Genomic DNA, 23066 nt, shown 5'->3' with positions numbered 1-23066 from the left:
GCCGGCTTTGGCCGGGTGCGCGGAGCGGAGGAGGAGGAGGAGGAGGAGGAGGAGGAGGAGGAGGAGGAGGCCGGGGCGGGAGGCAGGGCCAGCCACGGCCCCACAGCCCAGCCAAGCGGCTGAGCTCGGGCTCGGCTGGAGGGGCTGGGATTTGCTGGTTTGGCCGTTTTTTTTTTTTTTTTTTTTTTTTAATTTCTTTTTTTCCCTCCCCTGCTTCCTTCCCTTCTTCCGCTTTCTTCTCCTTCTTTCCAGCCCTCTCCCGATGCTGCTCCGGGGGTAAGGACAGCCCTCGCATCCCGCCCGTGGCCCCGTCCCGCTCAGCCTGGGGCAGTGGGGGGCTGCGGGGAGCCGGGCGGCGATGGGGCCCGGGGGTGCCACGGGGATGCTCCTGAGCCCCGGCCGCGGGGGCGGCTCCTCCAGGGCTACCAGCGGGGACAGGATGGGACGGGATGCGGCCGGCGGGGTGCAGGAGGGCAGCGGCTCCTCGGTACCACCGGGACGGCGAGGCGGGCGCAGGACGAGTGCCACGTGTGGCCCCGGGGGCAGGGGCGGAGCAGGGGCCGGCGTCTGTCTGGTGGCACCTTCGGCGAGTTGTCGCCGGGAGGGATTTGTGTTCTGCGGAGGTTTGGGGCCCTGGTTTAGCTCAGGAAGTGTCAGTTCCCTCCGGGTCTTCTTGCTGGGGGCCCCAGGGCACCTGGAACAGTGTGGGTGGGCACTCGCACTGCTGCCCAGCCCCTGGCCACCCTTTTTGGGGAACCACCGATCCCTCATTGCTGCCCCATTCCCCCCTGCCGCAGCACTGATGCCCCATTTTTCCTGCTCCCCAGTGATGCTGGCAGAGTGTCGGTGCTCTGGGTGCATGGGTGGCCTCTGTTTCACCTCCGCGTCCCCTTCCTCTCCAGGCACACGCCGGTGGCATTGCGTGCTTTAAACCCCCAGGGCAGGTGGGGTGATGCCCTTTGTGGGTGGGTGGGCGCTGGGGAGGGCGAGGGCAGTGCAAGCGTCATGCCCTGGATTTTATCCCTGCAGGACTCATGGAGAGGAGCCCTCCCGCTGAGGCGCGGCGCCTGCCGCGGCCCCCCAAGCAGCAGACCCAGGGCGGCCGCAGCCCTGTCCCGCTGGAGCGCCCCGAGGCCGCCCGCGGCCCCCACGCCGTCCTGGAGGGCAAGGTGAAGGCGCTGAAGGAGAAGCGGGGCGGGCGGCCGGGGACCCCCGCGGCTGCCCCCGAGCGTCCCTCGTCAAAGAAGCCGCGGCCCCGGCGGGGGAAGCCGGGGGCAGAGGCGGTGGAGCCGCGGGCGCAGCTCCGCACCTACCTGACGGACGGGCTGCTGGACGGGGGCGCGCCCGGCAGCGCCCCGGCACCCCCCGCCGGCACTCCGGAGCTCTGGAGGGTCCCGGGGCCCAGGGGAGATGTGCCGGGAGGCGCCGAGCTCCCCCCGGACAAGGGCAGCAGGTCTTGGCACTGTGCCTCCCTCCATGAGAGACCCTCCCTGGATGAAGAGGCTCGAACCCCGCTGCGGGACCGGGGGCGTCCCTCTGTGCCCGCCCCCGCGGCGGAGAGCTGGGAGAGGCTCTCGCTGGCTGAGCGGGTGGAGAGGAACCGGCGGCTGCTGCAGGAGGTGCTGGGCCTTGCTGCTCCCGGTGGGTGTTTTGGGAAGGTGGTGGCTCGCTCGGGGGGAAGTGGGAGGGAAAATCTCTGGGATGGCGGGATTCCTTAGGACCAGCTTCCAGCCTCCCACGCTGCAGGTGCAGCTCCCTGCTGCCTCACGCCCCAGGGCTGCCCCATCCCCTTCACCGGGATGTAGGAGATGCTCACGAGATGCTCTGGGTGATACCCGTCAGTCCCCTCTGGTGTCCTAGTGAGGAATTTCACTGCCGAAGTGAGAGCAAGAAAATTTCGGGGACACACCAGGTCTGTGGGCATCACTGTCCCTTTGCAAGCTGCCACCAGAAAAGAGAATACATTTCTCCTTTGATAGCATCTGCCCCGATGACCCCATGTCCCCATCCTCACAGTCCCACACCTACAGCCAGCTGCTGTTGCCCCACGTTCCACTCCTTTGGGATCTCCCAGAGCCAAATATCTGGGAGAGCCCTGCGGAGGGTGTTGGGATGGGATATATGGGGGGTGCTATCAAGAGGATGGGGGTGCCATCCAGCCAGGCTAATGCCTTGTCCTGTCCTGCATTTCAGAGATGCCAGCGAGCGATGGGGACTGGGACTCGGGGGTTTCGCTGCAGGATGCTGAGAGCTGCAGGTAGGTCAGTTCCAGTGTGGCAGAAATGGACATTTCCCTCTTTCCCACTCCCCAGTCTTGTACTTTAAATGCACATTTTGAAGCAGCTCCAGGGAAGGGCTGTGGGGCAGCTGATGAAGGAGTGTGGCTGGGCTCCAGCCATGCTTGGGTGGGACAAGGGACAGGAGCTGGGTGTCCCCCTGGTGTCTGAGCTCAGGACATCCCTGCCAGGATGCCAGAGCAGGAAGGGAACTGGGGAAGAGGATGGGACAGAAATTTGCTCCAGGTGCTTAAGAGGATCGAGGCAGCAGGAGTGTGTAATCTTGTTGGACTAATGAAAAACCTTAAGAGGTATGGACTAAAAATAAGGAGGTGGCATAGGCAGGTGGGAGGCTGGGGGCTGCAAAGGGCAGAACTGTGAGAGGGGAAAGACCCTCCCAGTCTTATGGTCACTGCCTCTGCTCTGCTCTGGCAGCCGGATCAGTGATGGGGGTGCAAGGCAGAGCTGGGGATGCAGCACCTCCTGTGAGCAGGGCAGCCAAAGCCTGGGGGAAGCTCAGGCCACCCATAATGCTGCTGGGGGGGCAGTGTGTGCCCACCATGCTGCACTGAAGAGGTTAAGGCCAGGCTTCCCGAGGAGACTGCCTGAGCTGATTATTTTAATCAGGAGGATTAGGGCCATGGCCAACCAGGAAGGCAGTGGTGCAGCAGGGAGAGCTGTCAGGTCCCTCACCCTGCAGTCAGAGCGGGCTGGGGGTGCAGGGAAAGACCCCCTGCAAGGAAGGGAAGGCAGCAAGACAATCAGGTCAGGAGGTCACCCCAAACCTCCCTGCCTCCCCACCGCCACAGGATTTACGCTGGCAGGGATGGGAGTTGGTGCCTACCCCCATTTCCCTGTCCACCTCGGGGATGCCCATGGCACAAAGCACTGGCTCGGCTGAGCCTGTGCCCGAGCTGTGTGGGTGCTGAGCCCGCCCCCAGAGTCTCACCTGGCGCCAGGGGGTGCGGGGTGCCTGCCCGGCCATCCCCCAGCGCGGCCACCAGCCCGCCCGTGAATGGCGGCCAAGCCCCGTTTTCCCTGGGCAGAGCAGCCTCGTCGTCACTGTTAAAGCACGCCTAATCCCTGTTATTTTTTCCTAATCCCCCTGCCCGCTGCGGGGCCGCAGGGCCTTTGTCGCCGGGCAGGAGCTCGAGCTGAGCCCGCGGCACGAGCAGGCCAAACAGCTGCTGCAGCGCGCCCGCATGAAGGCTCGGACGAACCCGCTGCGCGCCAGCCACGACATCCTCCTCGTCCCCACCGCCGTCCCACAGCCCAGGTCAGTGCCACCTCCGTGTCCCCACGGTGTTCCCAGGCCCGCAGCCGCGTTTGGGGCACATCCACACCGTGTTTGGAGCGGGCACACGTGTGCAAGCACGTGTGCGGAGCCGCGATCCGACCGCTGCGCGCACGGTGCGGCCTCGTACCCTGGGTGTGCCCGACCTCTTTCCCAGTGCTTGGAAGGCGTTTAGTTGATTCCGACCTCTTTCGCAGTGGCTGGGGGCGTTTAGTTAATTGTGGTGTATGGTCACACGGAAATAGTGGTGGGAGGATGGCGTTTCCCAGCTGATGGGGAGTGTTTTCCCGGGCAAGACTCGCTGCTGGAGGCTGGACCACGGCGGCGTCTCGCCAGGTCATGTGCGATGTGGCGTTCCTGGAATGATTAACCACACACTCGGGCACGGAAGGGGCGATGGAGGTCGAGCCGTGGCAGCAGGGGGGTGCCGCAGCCTCTCCGGATTTCAGCTTCAGGCTGGAGGGAAGCAGGGCTGTGCACAGCCAGGGAGCACCGGGCGGACTTTCCTCCTCACTCCGTCTTTTGCACTGGGTTTTCCCCCTCCCGCCCTGCTTTCCCAGGGTTGCCGAGCAGCCCCTGCAGCTCGCCTGCAGGGCGTCCGTCTGTCTGTCCCCATGGCAGGGAGCCCAGCGGGAGGCCGAGCGTCGCCCCGCGGGACGGCGGGAGCCTGAGCGACTCGTCCAGCGGGGAGTCGAGCTGCGGGCGGCCGCGACGGTCGCGGGGACCGTCCCCGTCCCGCGTCCGCTTCGAGGACGAGTCGGCCCGGGACGCCGAGGTGCGGTACCTGGAGCGGCTGCAGCTGCGGCACCGGCGGGCGCTGGGCTCGGCGATCACCTCGCCGGAGCCGGCCGGCAGCAGGCAGCCGGGGGACGGCGCTGGCCAGCCCAAAGCCCGCAGTGGCGACCTCGTGGCCGGCGGCAAGTGCAGCGCCTGCGGCTCCTTCCTTGGTGCTGCCGCCGGCCGGGGCACGGACACGCGAGCTGCCTCCGACCTGGCCAAAAGTAGCCCTGCGGCACAAAGAAGCGTCCCAGGGGATAGCAGAGGGCCTAGCGCTGCCCAGACAGAGCCTAAAATCAGGCCTCTGGGCCCCGGAGGGTCCCCGCTGTGGATCCTGCCCTCCCGGCAGCGCATCCACACCGAGAAGATCAAGGAGACTTACATCGGGGATGTCACCTACATCGACGAGGTGGACTCGGCCCTGGAGAGCACCGACACCTCCGACGGCTGCCGGACGGACAGCGAGGAGGCAGGACCCCGCAGCCCCCACCTGCGGGGGCACCGGGACCCCCGCACTCGCGGGCACAGAACTCCCCGCACTGCCCCGCAGCCAGAGGCGAGGGCCAGGAAGGGGACGTGTGTGGCCAGCGGTGGCCCCGAGGATGGGGACTCGGGTCCGGGGCCTGTTTGCCCCCCACCACCGGGAAGAGCCAGCAGCCGGGAAGATGGGGAACCCCATCGACATCTGGGGGGCAGCAAGGGAGTGGGGAACACAGCTCGCCCACCACAGCAGTCCAGCGAGCCCCTGGAGCCTTCCTCGCAGCTGAGGACCAGCACCCCCATCCCAGGCACCCACGTCCCTGCTCCCCCTCCTACCAAGAAGGCCTGCGCCCAGGTACCTTGCAGGAAAGCCCTGTTCTCCAGCAGCAGCCGCCAGGCGCCGAGCCAAAGAGTCCGGGGCCCGGAGCCGGATGCTGGCAGCGCAGCCCCACCGCAGCCCGGGGGCACGGCGGGGCCGGCCGAGCGGCGGAGTCCCTGCAGCCCCAGGTGGCTCCCGGGGAGCCCCCTCCGTGCCTTGTCCACCAACAACTGCAACAACACCCACGGGCAGGACGCCCCGGGGACGGGCAGAGGTAAGAAACCCACACATGGAGTGCTGGGGGGGTCCCAATGAAACAGGCGTATGACTGTCTCTCTGTGGTTGCAGGGACACTGTCACACCCCGCTGCCAGCCCTGTCACTGCCGTGCCCCCGGAGGCTGCTCATCCTGCCGGGGAAGGTGCCGGGATTTCGGGAGCGCAGCCACAGCGCCAGCCGGCCGGGAGTGCGGCGCACGGGTGAGTGAGCACGGGCAGCCATGGCACCCCAAACCGTGCAGCCCTGAGCATCCCTCCTGGGCACTGCAGGATGCTGCTGGGTTGAGCTCCCTGGCTCCAAAAACCTCCCAGAAACCAGTGTGGGGGTTACAATATGCCCGTGTGTTGCTGTGGGTTTGGGGGAGCTTCGTTTCCCCAGATCTGGTTCTGCCAGGGATGTTAGAGCAGATGTGACAGAGGTGTTTCGCTGGTGTTGGGTTCTTCCCTTTTGAGGAAAATCAACTGCCTTGGGGCTTTCCAAGTGCGATCCTGCCAGCTCTGTGCCTGGTGCTGCATGTCTCAGCCTGGCAGGAGAATTCCAAGGTGTTGCTGGGTCCTCTGAGCCCACTGGCAGGATGTGATCCCTTGGGGCAGAGCAGGGGACTTCTGAGATGTGTTAAACCCCTGAAATAATGGAGAAAACAGGGAGGGAGCCCTTCAGGTCACTTTGGGTAGTGACAAACTTGTGTGTGCTGGGTTACTGCTGCGGGGAGGAGGCTGCTCCCGATCTCACCATGCACCCCGATCTCACCATGTGCTCTGATCTCACCATGCACCCCAATCTCCCTGTGCACCTCGATGTCACTGTACACCCCGATCTCACCGTGCTGCAGCTCTCAAGGCTGCCAAGGCCGGGTGCAGGATGCACCCCCAGCCCAGAGGCAGCTGCAGGTCCTGCTGCCACCCCAGACACTCGGTGTGTGACCACCATGCCTCTCCACCCAGGGAGCCGGGACGGCCAGTGAGCCGCAAGGGCAGCAGCGCTTCGGCGTCGGGGCTGAAGAAGCTGCTGTGCAGCCTGAGCCAGAGCACCAAGCAGCGCCTGGGCCGCTTCCGCTGCTACAGCATGGAGCAGCTCCCAGCCCCCGGCGGCTCCCCACCAGGCAGCCCTGCTGTCAAGAAGTCACCGTCCCTGCAGTCCCTGCAGCTGGTGAGCTTGGACATCGCCCCATGCGGGGGCTGCCCGGGGGGAGACTGGGGTGGCACAAGGGAAAGGATGCTGGGCTGGGATGAAGTGTTCCTGACTATGGATTTGTGGCTCAGGTGGTCCTGGAGGGGGCATGGGGGGATGCGTCACCTCAAACCTGCTGTGTTTAAAAAGCCTGGAGCCAACTGGGAAGTGTAAGGGGGAAGGAGGGAGAGAGGGGTGGTAGTGGAAGAGCAGCTATGCTCCTCCCTCCTCAGCAGTGAGTTGGGGAGTGCTCCAGGGGGTTGGGATGTCCCAGTTTCCTCCGCTCCCTCGGCACATCAGTAGGTGAAGCACTGCAGTGCTGCACAGTGTTTGTCCCCATCTCAGCCAGGTGTTTCTCCACAGGTGTCACCCTTCTGCCAGCCCCAAAAGGCTGCCTCTATCCAAAGCCTGCATCCCCAACTGGGAAAGGCACCCCGTGCCAGTGCCTACCTCCTGCCCCAGACCACGGCCGACAGGTAGGATGGGGCCTGGCACATCCCTGCAGTGCCCAGGACGCTGTTCTGGGCTGCTGTGGTGGCTCAGTGCTGCCAGGGGCTGCATCACCCGGTCTCCAGCAGCTTCCCTTGTCCCCACTCACCCACCTTCCCTCTCCCCACAGGAAGGGGGGCTCAGGGCCGCAGCGCTCGCTGAGCGTGGAGGACATCGGGGCGCCCGGCCAGCTGCGCGCCGTGGGGCGTGTGGTTGAGGTCTTCCCTGATGGCACCAGCCAGCTGGAGCTGCAGCGACCCCCCCATGGCGTCTTCGGGTTCTCCGTCACCTCCGGCCACGGCCGGCCTGACACAGGTATTGTGGGATCATCCCAGAGCCTTGGCACTCTGTGGTCCCTCCATGGTGACTCTCGTCCCACCCCAGGGGCGAGCTCGGGCATGGGTGCAGGAGGTTGCTCCATTGCTGCTGAGCCACAGGGAGGTGATGCAGGTGGGGGGATGCTGCCACGTGCGGCTTTGGCCACGCACAATCCTGCGTGTCCATCAGCGCTTGGCTTGGGACACACAGCCCATGCCAAAGGCTGCTCATCAGAGGTTTCTTGCTGTGCAGCTCCTGGGCGCTCCAGGGGCAGGAAGGGCTCTCACCCATCCCTGTTCCCTCCACAGGTGTCTACGTGCAGGAGATGGCGGATGCTGGCACGGCCAAGCTCTACGCGGGGCTCCTGGGCGTGGGGGACGAGATCCTGCAGGTCAACGGCGCGGCCGTCTCGGGGCTAGGGCTGGCGCATATCCGCGAGCTGCTGCTGCGCGCTGACAGCCTGTCCCTGCGCGTGCTCCGGCACCGCCCGGCGCCGCGGTAGCCCTGGCACGGCTCCTGCCAAGCCCGGCAAGAGGAAGAGGATGTCCCAGTGGTGGGAGAAGGACCATGTCCCACTGATGTCCCAGGAGGCTGCAGAATGGCACGGACCAAGCTGCCTCACAGTGCCAGGACCTGCCCGGCTCTACTGCAGTGGGGGCAGGTGGCTTTCCGTGTCCCCCTGGGAGTGTGGGACCAAGGACTCCCCCAGAGTATCCAGGAGCTGCCCAGGTGTGGGGGACAGGGGACAGCCTGGCCCCAACAGAGCCATGTGGGTGCATCCTGCTGGGCACCGGGGTGACCAGCATGGGGACACCCCATCTCCGTGACCCCAGGAGCCAGAGGGCTTCCTGCCAGCACTGCCACCTTGTGCTGGAGGGCTGGTGGGGCTCTTTTAAATTATTTCAAACTGAAACCCAAAAATACATCTCTGCAATAACAAAACAGTGCCCTTGGCTTGTGGCATGGAGGGGCTGGTGGTGCTTGTGCCCGTGGGGCCTTTGCTACTTGTTTTTTCACATGGCCCTGCTGCTCCACCAGCCATCTCCTGACCATGCTGTGGTGCTGGGGGGGCCCTGGGCAGATAAGTGCAGGGGCTCAGCCAGCTGCAGAACTCCTTGGGGATTCTGAGGGGTTCTTTTTTCCAGCCATGGAAGGCAAAACACATCCTTGGAGTGTCTCCAGCAGCAATGGCTGCCCTCTGCACGGTGGTGCCCCACATCTGGGTACAGCTGTCTGCAGGAACCCCACATCTGGGCACAGCTGCCCACAATGCTGCAGTGACCCCAGAAACTGCAGATGCTGCTTATGCCTCAAAATCCAGAACGGTGATGCCTGGCAAATGCTAGTGGGAGAGCTTTTCCCACTCCCTGGTGCCAGGGGACCCCAAGTTTGTCCCAGGACCAAGAGTCAGGCAAGGAGGAGTGGAGATCTACGCTGCTGCACCTTTATTTAGTGTTAAAGGGAAGGGCACCACCAGCGACAGAAAAGCAAATGTACACGGGGAAAGGGACCAGAGACACTCGGGTAGCTTGTGGTGATGTCAGCAGCTGGGCCACCCCCTGGACTACCAAAGGAGCAGTCCTACATGGGAGTCATTCCCGAAGGCTGCACAAACACGCTGGAAGTAACGCGGGGATCAGAGGTGTGAAAACAACAGCCAGCAGCGAGCCCTGCTCCCTGCCCAGACCCGTGCTCCTGGGAACCTGCTCCTGGAGAGGTAGAGACCCATGGAGTGGCACAGACACTGCTACAGCCAGCCTTGGAAAGCAGACACCACCTATTCCCCGCAGGGATGCTCTGCAAGGATAAGGAGCCACTCGAATCACGAGTGCGGGTGGGCGCCAAGGCATCACGTGTGCGTTACTGACGAGCAGCCGGGGAGGCTCCGTCCAGCCCCGCCCGGCTGCGGAAGGCACCGAGCCGCCGGCTGTGCATCCAGCGCCTGCGGGAGGGACAGGGGGGCCACGCAGACCTCGGAGGGAGCCACGAAGCCGGGGTGGGGGAGGAGTGTTCAGTTCCGGAGGTAAAGCCGTCCGGTGGCAAGATTCTAAGGTGGGGGGGATGATTTTGGGGGTGATTTGCCATTTCAGCAGAAGTCTTTGCATCAGTGCCAATTAACTTCCTCCCGCAGCCCCATCTGGGAGCCATAAGCCAGCCTGTGCTGAGTCTTTTCATGTTTGCAACTTAAAATACGGGAGCAGACTGGAGTAAGAAACTGTTTTTGCTTTCCTCAAGAATCATCCCCTATCCCACAATTGGTGCTTGCAGCACGGTCCCTCTGCCTGTTCCTCTGCAGTGATACTGCCCAGGGGAGCTTTTTTCACCACAATTTTGGTATTGCCCACCTGGCTACTCCACATTCCCTGTAGGGAATCCAACACCGCTGAGACAACTCGAGTGACAAACAACTGGGAGGTAACAAAAGGACTGTGAAGGAATATGGAAACATGATCTAGCTTTGAATCTCCTGCCTTTTGGTTGCTTACAATGGAGGTGTCCAAAAAACAGCAGTTGGGAAAAATTAAGACATCCTATTTACAAGTTCATATACACTTAAAATACATCACTGAGCGCCATTCCTCTGATCATGTGTTGTGCACCCGCAGAGAGAACGTGGCTCTAACGGTCATCAAAAAAAATCTTTAAAATTTTTTTTTGTTAAAAAAAATAAGTTATTTTAGACTTGGCAAATCACTTGCCAAAGGGAAGCAGCTGTTAAACAGAAGCAGTGACTCAGTTATACAAGGGCAAAGAAAGCATCAGTCAATGAGCTTTAGAGGCCTGTATAATGAGGGAGGCAAGTTTAAAAGCTTCAAGACTCTCCCTCTCTGGCTCACGGCTGATTGCCAGCGCTCGGTGTGCAGCACCCCAGGTTTAGAGCTCTGGGGTGTCTGAGGGGCCTGGGTGGCCGATGGCAGGACACGAGACCCTACAGGTCTGCCCTCTGCCCAGGTAGAAGGCAGGAAAGCTCTGGTAGGACTCACCGTGCTCTCTTGGCAGAGAATTGGTGCTACAGAGCTTGCCCACAGAAGGCAGGGAGGGGCACGGGGAGCAGGGCCAGGGCTCCCCTCCCTTGCTGTGGCTTGGGGGGTTTCGCCGTTCCCAGTAGTGCCTGAGGCTGGCACTGGCAACGCAGTTTGTAATGCTCAGCGAATTCAGTAACTCCTCCCCCTGTCCCATCCTCCTCAGGGCTCACTGCTCTGTGTCCACCTCTCACCGGCTCCTACCTGCACCGGGTGGAAGCGCGGGGGTCAGGTCCCCCTCCAGCTCCATGGATCCAGACCCGGAGCCCAGGTCCAGACTGCACCGCAGCAGGGGAGGAGGCAGCTCCAGCACTCCACCCCCTCTCCCCCGAGGCCAGGGGAGATGCCGGCGCAGCCGAGCCGCAGTCCTCGGAGGAGGATGGTGAGAGCTGGGTGCGGGTGTTCCTGCCGGGGATCTCTGTGGGCGGACGGAAATGGGGAGAGTTTCATTTCCCCGCGCTGCCGGGGCGAAGGGGAGGGGAGGGGGCGTCCCAGGAAGTTCAGTTTTTGTCATCACAGGACAAAAAACAGGATGAGCACCACTAGCAAGATGACGAAGAGGACAACAATTGCACACCACTGCCGTCGATCTGGAAAGAAAAGGAGGCATCAGTATTCCTTCTTTAGTTGAGAAGGATAATTGGGGGAGCGTTTTTCTTTGTGTACTGCTAGGAACCAAATTCCAAAAACAAATAGCCAAAACAACAGTTTCTGTGGGAGAAAGGCTGTGGTGCTGAATATTGCAGTGAGGCATTCTCGTCCAGGATACACTGGGGTTTGGGAACAGCTGTGGGAATTCCGAGGCTTCTTCCCAACCAAGTTCAAACAGCTTTGAAAAGCTGGCTCAAAAGCAATTGGGAGGAACAAGCAGAGAGCTGCTGTGTTTACTGTTCATTCTTGGAGCAATCTGTTTGCCAGAGGAACAAGAAGGGATCCAGTGAAAGCTGCCCTGAGGAGCTCTGCCAGGAAGAGATTGTGGCGGCTTCCCTTAGGACAGGGCCAGGAATCAGGTTTCCCTGGACATCTTTACACCTCATTGGCTCAACACACCTCTGAGATTGGCTCACATCACCTCTGAGAGCCACTGTCTTCCCCTCAAGTTGATGGTGCAGCAGTGGGGAAAGGGCTGCTGGCACCCCCTCAACTCTTAGGCACAGCAGAAAGAGCCCTCCTGCTCTCCCTGGCATAGGTGATTCCAGCAGAAATGCTCTTTCACAACACTCAGAAACGCTCTGCAGAGATACACGGGTTTTCCCACAGGAAAGGGCAGAGACACAGAGTTCACCCGTGGTAGTGCTGCTGCTGAGCTACTGTTGGCCCAAAGTGCACTGCCAGCACTCCAAGTGGTCTCCCTAGGGCTGTATTCCTGCTACCTCATAAATCCCTCGGATAGTCTAAGCCTGCAGAGCAGCAATGCTTTTCCTCCTGACAGGCTGCTGCCTTCCCAAGGTCCTGAGCACCCAGGGGAGAGGGGTGCTGGAGGAGGCACTGGCCAGGCACGGTGCCAGGCTCAGAGGCAGTCGGCAGCGCAGCACTTCCCAGCAGCCAGGCCGGGGCTTCCTGTTTGCTCTGCCCGCGGCGCCCCGCCGGCCCCTGGCTTCAGGCACAAGCCTTATAAGGACTTTTCTGTGGCTTCAGCACAGAATTCAGCTCTTTCCTCTACCAGCTGAGATAGATGTGACCAACAACAGCCTGCAGGCATCCACAGCCCCAGGGCAGGTGGGATTTGGGAAGGGGATTGCTGCAGGCATTCTGGTGCGGGGCAAGCCGCGCACGGGTGGCCGGTGTTTAATGGCACCTTGACAGCTTTTGTTCCACAGGCAGCCCGGGAAACTGCAGCAGAGCAGGAGGCTGCAGAGCTTCCCCACCCACCAGCTAGAGGGGGATTTTCCCAGCAGTAGCAGCATAAATAGAAAGGCATCTGTAAATAAAACAAAGGGAGGGGACAGGCAGCAGAGCAGTGTCTGGGCAGGAGCAGCTGCCGGGCTTGGAAACCTTCCCCTTCTTTCAAGAGCTGAGAGCTGCTCCCTCCCCTTGGCTGGGTGGGTGGGAGCACAGTGTCCCAGCCTGAAGATCCAAGGGCTTGTCTGTCCCTTTCCAGGACTGGATCCCACTTCCCAGGACCTACCACTCGTCATGTGAGACACTTTGGCCAGCTTCTTCATGACGTTATCAAGGCGCGACTGAGTGCTGTCTAACTCGTGGGAGAAGTCATCCAGCATCCTGAGGACACAGAAGCAGGGCACTGGTCAGCACGTGGCACATCCCCTGGGGTTTCTGCAGCATGCTCACACACGTGGATCACACCTTGGCAGACAAAATGAACGTGGCCTCCTCTCCTGGAAGCACCCGAGGGAGGGGAAAAAACCTGCTGAGACAGCAGCTCTGCTTTGGTGGGAAGTAACTTGGGATTCCTGCCAGACTGATCCTCCCTGGGTGATTGTGGCTGAACTCCACACATATCTGCAAGGTGAGGACTGGGGGAGGGGCTTCCTCCTTACAAAAGGAAAGTCTCATTTATAATCTGTGATTAGCACCTACACGTCAGCTTGGACTTTAAATCTCTTTTCTTGTTCAGGGCTTGCAGTTTAAACTAAAATCATATCAAATGGGAACGAGATCTGCAGTTGCTTTTAAGGTGCTTTTCAAGCTCTGCATGGAAGTCACCCTTTTACTTCCTCCACACAGTGACTGTAATGAATCTGAAAGCCTTCCTGAATCCATGCTTTGTCAATGCCCGTGCGCATCCAGAGTCAAGGTACTAATCCAATTGTCTCCACCCAGTGGGACTTTAAAGCTTAATGCATTTAAAAGGACAGACTCCTTCATTTGGAGTGCCAGGCACTTGTTAAACCTTCATTCAGTGGGGAAAACCTCACTGTGGCAGTTACGAGCTAATCTTGCAAGCACTGATGGCTTGTGTGATGATCCAGAAACAGACACGCCACATCAATCTCCTCTGTGAGAGCAGAGGATTCCTGCTTGACACAGGAGGGAGGTTGAAAGTTCCTCCTCTCCATCCAAGATGAAATCACTTCACAAGCGCCACGGCCCTCCAGACTCCTACCAGCCAAACAAGGAAGGGTTTTAGGCATGAACCTTCAGGCCTTTCTGGAAGCATAGCTGTTAGCCTGCACAACTGGGAAATTGTTTGCAAAGGACAAGAACTGGGAAAGAAATCTAATTTTTATGTAAATGGATGGATGAAAAATGACTTTGTGATCTGGTCTTTAACCCTTTGCGTGGGTGAGGGTTATTTTTAACTTCAGTGATGAAGAGCAGCTCTGTGCTGTGTGTTTCAGGGCACAGCTGAGAGCTCCTGGCCCCAGCAATTGTCCAGGGGCAGCACAAAACCCTGTGGAGTGGAGAAGTGGCCAGCATCTGCATTGCACAGCATCTCCCTCCCTTATCTGCTGGCTGCCTGACGGGGAGCAAGTGAAAAGGAGAGGAAGAAGGGTAAGGTGGCAGTTAAGCCTGCCCTAGACGCAGGCTTCTAAAGGAAGGAGGTTGCAGTTGGATCCTTGCAGTACAAAATACTTTCCACAGGAAAAAGGAGAGGCTGCCTGAGGCACCAGTGAATTCCAGGCTCTACTAGAGGCAGAGATAGGTGTGTGAGGACATCCAGCCATGTTGCAGCCAGCCCCATGCCAGGTTTTTGCCACCATGTCTCACACTTACACTGCTTGCTCTTCCAGCTCCCCGCCAATGCGCTGGGACATGTTCTTCAGCACCCCGATGCTGCCAGAGACCAGCTCCAACTGCTCATCCTGCTGCTCCACAATCAACTGGGGCCAAAGAGAAGAGAAATGGGCAATTACAGATCTGCTGCCTGCAGCTGGGTTGGAGCCAGCCCATCCAGTGGACAAGTACTTGCTGCTTGGCCAACATCAGCTGTGAGACCTGGGCTCAGGCCTAAGCCATCAGGAATGAGGTCTGCATTCCTAAGAAATCCTGGAGAGGAGACAGCCAGGGGAAAGTTTCCATGGCATGGGATCCCCATGGTGCAGCAGGCTGCAGCCTCCAGACATCCCTGCAAATCCAGCCTCAGCTCATCCATGCTGCATGCACAGCTAAAGTGACTTTGGAAAACTCCAAGGGCTGGTCATCAAAACCTTGGCAAGGTAAGCAGGCCAGGGAGGAACATTGATGCTGTGCCTGGGAAACACCACCTGGAATGTGCTGCAGCTAACAGGGGGTTAATGCAAGCAGAAGGCTGTTGCAGCTTCTACAACTAAAAATAGCCAGCCTGGCTCTGAATGTGCCAAAGGAATAAGTCTGGTGCTGTTTTAAGTCATTTTCAGGGCACAGTCATGCTAAGGATTAGCTTTACCCTACTTACCTATTTCTGAAGCTATTTATCCCCCTGGAGTCAGTAGGTAAAACATGTCTGGAAGCCGAGGTGGCAGCACTGGTCAGGAGCTTTAGCAGAGTTTGCCACCTCCGAGTCACTGCCTGTGTCAAGGCCCTGCAGTTCTCCAGTCTGTGCCTGGCCTGGCAAGTCTCCAGGCAAACCCCCCTGTCAGCTGGGAATTGCAGCTGGGAAGTGCCTCACCAGGGGTTCTCCCAAGCCCTCACACAGCCTTTCTCACTAAAATCTTACGGTGACAAAAGCAGGAAAAGGAAGCAGGCGCATGCTCCTGCTTCCAGCCTGTTCTCCTGATGGGAGATGCACACAAACAACACCAAACATTTTTTAACCAGGGGAAGTTGCATAAGACAAACGGGCCCTTTTCTTCTTGCAGTGTTTCTACTCTCCCAAGAATTTCAACAATCTTGCACTATTAAATCCTAGTGTGCTACATTTTCCAGATTGTGCCTACTGCCTCCTAAACACAGCAGAAGCCCCACACCTCCAGGGTTAAAAGCCTTGTGCCGAGATCACCCAAAGCTGTGCTGCACAGGAAATGGCACGCACAGAATGCACAGACACATGCCACAAGCAAAGGGGAGGACTCTCAGGCTCCTGGAGCCAGACCAGTCCCCCTGGCACCCATTTGGCAAGCAAAGCTATTTAGTCTGTGATGCCAGCTGCCTTACCTGTTGTTGAGCTTGCTGCTCCTCGATGAAATGTGAATTTGCTAATTGCAGCTCCCGGTCCAGACGGCTGTATTTGTCAGGTCCAGAGCTCCAACTCTGACTCCCACTCTCTCCCAGGAGTGCCTGAACAGATGCAGAGAGAGCTCTTAGCAACACCCTTGTGTCTGCTCCCAGCCTGTCTACAGGGTGAGGTGGGAAGGCAGACAAGGCAACACTTGTGTACACACACATACAGCATCCCCTTCCTCCTGCTCTGCTGCTACTCAGCCAAAGTGCTGTCATTAACTAAACCAACACAGCCAAAATGCCAGCCTGGGAAGTCTCTGCAGCCTGGAATTGCAGAGATGCCTCTCCAGCAGCAGGAGAACTGGAGTGTGGCTGACTGACAGTGTGTGCAGGAGGCCTGCACAGCACAAAAGACTGGCAGAGGCCTGCTAAAGAGGCAGCACTGTGTGCTAGGACATGTGAGCTGAGAAGTGTCTGGGTATATTGTGTTAACAGATGTACAGCTCCATTTGAGCACTCTGCTGCTAATGACAGGGGCTTAAGAGGGTCTGGATGAAGTACTTAACCAGTTGAGCTGACAGTAAAATAATGCAATATATCACCAGAGCAGTGCTGTATGCTTATGTTCTATGATCCAGGCTGCCTATCCCTCCAGCAAGCTCTTCAGCTGCCAGCATTCAAAGTTACTCTTGCTACCTGCCTACAGCCTGGACAGGGAAGCTCATGAAAGGCCTGCAAAGATGTGGCTTTCCAGCCAAATATGTCTGGTCCCAGCAAGAGGAATAATAACCCAAGCTACAGATGCTGGAGAATGAACATGACCTGCAGGTGAGGAACTGCACCCTGCAGCACTAGGGAAGGGTTAAAGACTCTGCCGTCCAGCGTGGAAGGCAGGCTGACTTGTAACAAGACCATCCTGCAGCTCCTGGTTGTGGGCAGGATGGAATGACTGGGTATTTGTGAAGAACAGTAAGACAATGACCAGGCTGCTCTGTCAGGCTGAAAATCAGACGGTGTCTACGATTCATCTGACTTATAAGGTTCAAGGAGGGGTGAGGAAAGCTGACAGACTGACCATGCAGGAAGCCAGCAGGACATCTGGCAGTTTCTGCCCCCAAGACACTGAGCAAGCTCCTGGTGCCTCCAGTTTCTGGCAAGAGCAGCTCGTTTTTATTTAATGCAGTGCACTAGCTTTGCCTGCAGCTTCAATAGAAAGGTCCTGTTTGCCAGCCTGGGCTATGAGGGTCAGGTCACTGCTAGCCAGCCCCTCAGACACAAAGCTCAGCACAAGCCTTGCAGTCTGCAGTGAAGGCTGGGAAAGGAAAGGAAGGCAGCAAGGGGAAGTCAGTTTTCCTGACCAGATGTCACTACAAGAGCTGGGCCATATGGTCTCCTGCAGCTATCAGGAACCTCATGCAAAAGAAAGCAGCAAATCGCAGGGAAAGCTACAGACTTGTTTGAGCAAGGGTGTCGGGGACTTTGTTGCAGGGAGTATTTGCCAAGCACATCAATTAACCCTGTGACAAGCTCAGGAATGCATTCTCTGCTTTGTTGTTTTTGCCATGTGTGGTAAGGCTGATGCAGTACAGACAATTAACTGTATGAAGCACACATCAGCTTTTACTGGAGTGGATCTGGAAGTCAGCTCCAGTGTCTCCTTACAGCCTCTCCATCAGCCAGGAAGGAGCACAATCTGCATCTGTTTCTACTCCTTAGATTACTAAGTGCAGACAACACGCGACTCCTCCAGCTCTTTCCATCTTCTTACACGGTTATTACGAGAAGCAGCTGCATGAAAGGATATTGCACCATCTTGGCTCCTAAATCCAGCAGAACGCAGGATTACATTCATTGACATGGATTCTGAGCTGCTTCCCCCCGAGGAGGAGGAGGAGGGAGATTTCCCTTTCCATGGGATGGTGCAATGCTGACAGTTGTAAACAACCAGCTCTGAAGACAGAGACAGATGGTGAGTGCTGACTTACTGCTCTGAGAGAGGCTTGGGAGAGGCTGGCAGCAACGTGCCTGTGAGAACCAGCTCTCCTAGGGCAGCCAAATGGACACGGCTCAAACACAGCTCGGCTGCAGCCCCTTCCCACACCCAAGGTTTGTAAGGGGAGGGACTCCAGACAGGACATACACTGTAGCAGAAATACATTGCCTGTTTCTGGTTCTCACCTGCCTGTTTTTTCTTTCAGCCAGTGCTTGCATGGAAGAGTTTGACATCTGATCCTTCATGTCCTGTTCATTCAACAAAAGAAGGAGCATGTGAGCATTGGATTTGAGGTGACAGGCAAATTCAGGGTGCTACAGGGCTGTTTATACCCAGCAAGGCTTCTACAAGGGGGAAAGAGGGAAGAGATATTTTCTTTGAAAACCCACACTTTTGAAGAGTTTGGAAACATACTGTAGAAAGTTTCATTATTATACTAATACTGGAATCAACAGCATTGGGATATTTTGAAAATATTCCTCATTTACTACTCATTTTTCTCCACTACAACCAGAACCACATTGATTTGTGCAATAAACTAATGTTCCTGTTGACAGAATGTAAGGAAGTGTTTGTCAAGGCCTTGAAGCCTATAACCTCCTGGGCTTTATTCCCAACTGCATCTGTTTTTATATTCCATAGTAGAAGGTAGATTTCCTGTCCTGTGGCCATCCTCTCTGACTGTGTCAGTGTGCTCTCCTACCAATTAATTTTTGCTGTGGAGTTCCTGCAGAAGGTCACTAACCACAGAAGGCTCCCCATCACAATGTAATATAACCTAGTTTTCATAAATTAGCAATTAGTCAACGTCATCTGGCAGAGGCTGGTCCACCAGCTGAGTTCTGATGCCACCAGAGGATTCAGATGTGCTTTACTGTTCAGAGAGGTGCAACACATCACCGAAGAGCACCGCCACATCCCACTTGGTTAATTCTCACTGGCTGCAGCGCATCACAAATTCCCCCATGGAAACTGGAAGTCAGCTGCACAGGGCCACTTACAAATTTCATTTCCCAGTGGGAGACACTGCTCCAAAAGCCATTAGCCAGCATTTTTCAGCCAGGAGAAGAGGACTAGAGAGCAGGCTTGCCTGATCCTGCCCATTAGGGAGCGGACTACACTGAGGACAAGGCAGCAAGCATATGCCTGCTACCTGGGGCCAGTGTGGTTTTGGGATCAGTTTCCAGGCAGCAAGCCTTAGGAACTGCATCCAGACCACAGGACTGCAGGAACATCAGAGTCTGAGGGGCAGCAGAAACTCAGTGTAGCTATTAATAGACAGAAAACTTCCTACTTGAGCAGCTTGTTACCAGGCAGTGAAGCTTTTGGAAAGATGTTTCTTCTCTATTTGTTACCACTAAGTTGTTAAAATCCCCTTTTTGCTTCTCTGAAAGCTTAAACTAAAAAAATCTTCCTCAAGTTAAAAATAAATCCAGTGGTTGTTTGGACTATTTTGCAGGGGTAGGAAGTTGAAGTCACCATGTCAATAGCACCAGGCTTTAACCATCTGTCAGTGTTCAAAGTGGTCTCCCTGTTGCTGAAAACCAGTGCTACAAATGGTCAGGACAGTCGAGATTTCCCTCAACTCTGAAGCAAGGCTCCACATTGCAGCTGGGTCTTCACTCTTCCTCCCTGCTACCACAGGCTCCCAGCTCACTGTTGCCAGGGCAGTGTGAAAACTTCAAGCATCAGCAGCATAAAAGGAGGGAATTCCATGGGGCACCTGCACCCCCAAACCCTTCCAGGCAGCTCCAGGAGGGAAAGCACGGGGAAGAGGAGGAAGCCTGAGACTCAGAAGGTGGCAGGTTTATTCTCTGCTCTCCATTCCACCACAGCTCAGACACAAGATTTCCTTTTTTAACCACCAATTTCCCCCACGCCTTCCCCAGGCCCTGAGCCCAAGGGCAGGTTCCTTACCCTGACCACCTGCCGCGTGCTGGTGATGAAGGCTTTGCGGATTCCCAGCTCCGTGGCATCGAGGTTGAATTTCCGTGGGTTTGCCTCCACGATGCCTGGGCACCGAGTCAAGGAGGCCCCGGAAGCGGGGCTGGCTACACACACGGATACACACATGGATACACAAACCCCGAGCGTGCCAAGGGGCTGCTGTGTTGTGCCTGTTCCCAAAATCTGATTAGCAAAGAACAGCAGACTGGATGGAAAAGGAGACATGGCAGCAAAGTGCCGTGCAGCACACGCACGAGGCTTCTCTTTTCCATGTGCTTCTTTGGTTCTGTGATGCTGTGCAGTGTTTTCAGGAGCACTCAGAGGAGCACAAAGGAAAAGGAGTATTTCTGGAAGGCAGCCTAGAGAATGAACTGACCCCGCAGAAATCCAGATTCACACAACACAACAGGCTTTCTAGAACAAAGCCTCTTAGAATATACCTTGCAAAAAGGGAGACAAAAAGGCAAAAGGAAAATCCTCTACTTAATTTTTCATTTGCAATTTGAGAAAAGCCAATGGGAATGCAAAATTCAATCCCAAGCAGTCCTGATTTTTGCAAAGAGTGACAAGCTCTGGGACTTGGCTATTTAGTACAACCCAAGAACTGCAACTACCTCCAAAGGGCCACAAAAAGGATATTGATGGTTTCATCCAGGTCTTCCAGGTCCCACTCGATGCTCCGCAGGTTGTTCCTGAGCTCATTAGTGGTCCAGTCGATTTCTTCTCTTGTGGCAATGGAGGGATCTTGCAAGAGCTCTGTCCACCTCTGGAAGAGCCCCTGGGCAGTGTTCACAGCTTTCTGCACCTCCCTGCAGGTAAGAGAGTGAAGAGAAGCCAAGAATTATCCCTAGCTGCCCTGCAGCAGTGACACTGGGACAGCCCCGTGTCCAGCTGAGCAGGGATGCCACAGCTTCCTCCCAAACACCTCTCCTTCCAACAACTTTGTGTTTATTTTGTAAAATAAGGATTTGCCCTGTATCTCACTGCAGCATGAAGTTATTCATGAAGGGACCTATTTCTTCAGGGGAAGCTGCTGAGTGTCACCCAGGCAAGCCAGGGCAGAGGGTCTGAACAAGGCAGCTCTTTGGCAATCCAGGCTTTGCATTCCTCTCTCAACAGTTTTCCTCTCAAGGCCCTTAACTACCCATGTAAGATACCCCAAGGGCACATAGAATTACAGGAACTGTCCCCACACCACAGCCAGGCAGATTGTTGAGTGGAGAACTGTTTATTTTAGTTCAGCATTTAAAAAATACACAGGCCTACTATGCTGGCTTAGGAAACACAAGTAGTTTCTGCTGCTCTAAGCTCTTTTGGAGACGAGTGCATTCACAGCAGGGGAAGGCATTGCTGACGGCTCTGGTTTGGGGCAAGCAGGTTTGTAAATTTGGGTCACACACTCTCAGTGTGGTTATCTGCATTTACAAACTCTGTGGTCCCGAGCTGTGAACTGCTGCCCCAGGTTCACAGGGGAAGGGAGACAAAATCTGCTTAGGAAGGGAGATGAGATCAGACTGGTGTCCAAGGAGGCCACCATGAGCTTGCACACAACAGTCAGGTGTTTCACCCCAGTGAAGGAAAGCAGGGGAGGCCCAGGGCAGATGAACTGACATGCCAGGACTGCACCTCTGTAAGTTCCACCAGGGCCTGGAGTCCTGCAGTTGCTGTCTAAGCTGCAGTTTCTCAGCACTCTGATGTGTGTCCCTCCTCTTCTTGCACGCCTACAGCTCTGAGTCTGCCACTCTGAGTGCCCTAAAGCCAGCAGCCTGCGCTGAGGATCTGGAACACTTCATTCCCTCCTCTACTTGCCGGCACAAGTTTTGGTTTTATTTGGTTGGTTTGTTGTTGGTTTTTTTTTTTTTTTTTTTTTTTTGGTTTGGTTTTTTTTTGGTTTTTTTTTGGTTGTCTTTTTTTTTTTTTCACACTTGTGGAAGTCCCCAGCATCAAGAATGTAAAGCAGAGCTGGATGTCCTCTGATGGGAGAAGTTACAGACACCAGGAAAGCAAGCTAGTAGCAATTCTGGTGGCTACACTACCACCAGCCCCACCGACCTGCCAGGTAATAATTAACTGTGGGAGCGGCAGCACATCCCCTTTCCCCTCCCTGCCCTTCCCCACACGCTGCAGGAACATCTCTGGAAAGTTTGACAGGACGCTTGCTCCCCACCCATGGCGACTCCTACATTTTCCTCTAAGCACAAGTTTATCCTGGTAAAGGGATTCACTTTCCCTGGCTGCACCAATATCCCTTCCCACACTTCTTCTTCTCGCGTGGCTCTCCCAAACGCCCCACCAGGAGCCCCTCTGCTGCTCCTCAGGGCCGTTTCACTGTGACAAGGGGGCAGAAGAGCAGCCCCCAGCACAAGCTGAAGGTGGCCCGAGGGCAGTGTTTAGTGATGGAGCTGCTTTCGCAAAATTACAGAATTGCTGGGCTTGGAAGGGACCTCTGTGGATCATCCAGTCCAAACCGCCCATCATTCACTGTCACCTAGAGCAGGGGACACAGGGATACCTCCAGATGGGTTTGGAATGCCTCCAGCAAACTCCGTGACCTCCTTAGGAAGCTTTTTCCAGTGCTCTGCCACCCTCACTGCAAAGAACCTCTTCCTCACCTTGAGGTGGAACTTCTTGTGTTTTAGTTTATGGCCTGTTGCTGCAAAGGGTCTGGCACCATCCTCCTGACACGCTTTAGAGATATTTATATGGAGTGATGAGATCTCCTCCGTCTTCTCTGGACTCAACAGGCCCTGCTCGTCTAGTTTCTCCCCACCAGAGAGATGCTCCGGACCCCAAATCATCTTGGTGGCCTCCACTGGACCCTCTCCAGTAGTTCCAACAGAGCTCCTTTCACCCTATTAATGATAATTTTCCTTTGGCCACCTTTAGCTGGTATTTCCCCGCGTTCAGGCTCTTCTCTGCAGGCTTCCTCTCATGGCCATTGTTTGTCCCACAGCTCGCTCCCTGCTCCTCTCCACCTTTCCCATTGTCCCCCCGCCTTCCAGCCGCCAGCCCCGCTGTGCCCGCTGTCCCCGAGCCGCACCTGCAGCCACGGCCGGGGGGGCCCTCACAGAGCCCGGAGGAGGCCCGGCCGCGGCCCGGCACCTGCCCGCCTCACCGCAGCGCTCGCCGCGCCGGGCGGCACCGGCGGACGGGCCCCGGGGCCCGCGCTCAGCCCCTCAGCAGCAAGGGGGGCCCTGGCCGCCATTTCCCCCCCCCCCCCCCCCAGACCCCCGCCCGCCGCTCGCCCCCCGCTCCGCGGGCCTCCCGAGCGGCGCGGCGGCCATGCCCGCCCCCTCCGCGCCCGGCCGCGGCCCCAGCCCGCCGCGCGTCCCTCTCGCCGCGGCGCGGAGCCCGCGGAGCGCGGCGCTCACCCCTTCACCACGAAGAAGGGGTCCTCCATCGACATGGCGCTGCCGCCGCCGCACGCCACGGCCGCCAACAGGCCACGCCCCCTCAACCAGGCCACGCCCCAACAACGCCCTCTGCGAGCCACGCCTCTAGAAGGGCGTGGCCGTGTGGCGTCACGCCGCCATGGCGGCGGCAGGGCTCTCGGGATCGCGCCGTTGCCCCGGCGCTGTCTCGGCGTTGTCCCGGTGTTGTCCCGGTTCTTCCAGGGAAGCTCCCGCAGCTCTTCCCGCAGGGCCCGGTGTCCCTCTCAC

General features: G+C 57.5%; 2 protein-coding genes across 2 annotated transcripts; one reads left to right on the top strand and one right to left on the bottom strand.

The window, feature by feature from the left end:
* Nucleotides 1–246: 246 nt before the first annotated feature.
* Nucleotides 247–8456, top strand: KIAA1614 (KIAA1614 ortholog). The gene is made up of 10 exons (XM_053950549.1): nucleotides 247–276; nucleotides 1030–1641; nucleotides 2194–2257; nucleotides 3403–3552; nucleotides 4192–5420; nucleotides 5495–5624; nucleotides 6369–6573; nucleotides 6958–7070; nucleotides 7214–7398; nucleotides 7710–8456. Exons 2-10 carry the CDS (start codon nucleotides 1035–1037, stop codon nucleotides 7901–7903), a joined length of 2877 nt encoding a protein of 958 aa, XP_053806524.1. The 5' UTR covers nucleotides 247–276; nucleotides 1030–1034; the 3' UTR covers nucleotides 7904–8456.
* Nucleotides 8457–8823: 367 nt separating this feature from the next.
* On the bottom strand, nucleotides 8824–22851 carry STX6 (syntaxin 6). Its single transcript, XM_053950730.1, has 8 exons — nucleotides 22779–22851; nucleotides 20036–20216; nucleotides 19378–19461; nucleotides 17646–17708; nucleotides 15462–15584; nucleotides 14103–14209; nucleotides 12553–12647; nucleotides 8824–11014 (listed from the first exon to the last, which is right to left on the bottom strand). The coding sequence occupies exons 1-8, from the start codon at nucleotides 22811–22813 to the stop codon at nucleotides 10938–10940; spliced, it is 765 nt and encodes a 254-aa protein (XP_053806705.1). The 5' UTR covers nucleotides 22814–22851; the 3' UTR covers nucleotides 8824–10937.
* Between the last annotated feature and the right edge of the window lie 215 nt (nucleotides 22852–23066).

Source organism: Vidua chalybeata, chromosome 9, assembly GCF_026979565.1.
Source record: "Vidua chalybeata isolate OUT-0048 chromosome 9, bVidCha1 merged haplotype, whole genome shotgun sequence".
Lineage (NCBI taxonomy): Eukaryota > Metazoa > Chordata > Aves > Passeriformes > Viduidae > Vidua > Vidua chalybeata.
This window is presented reverse-complemented; position numbering and strand designations above follow the sequence as displayed.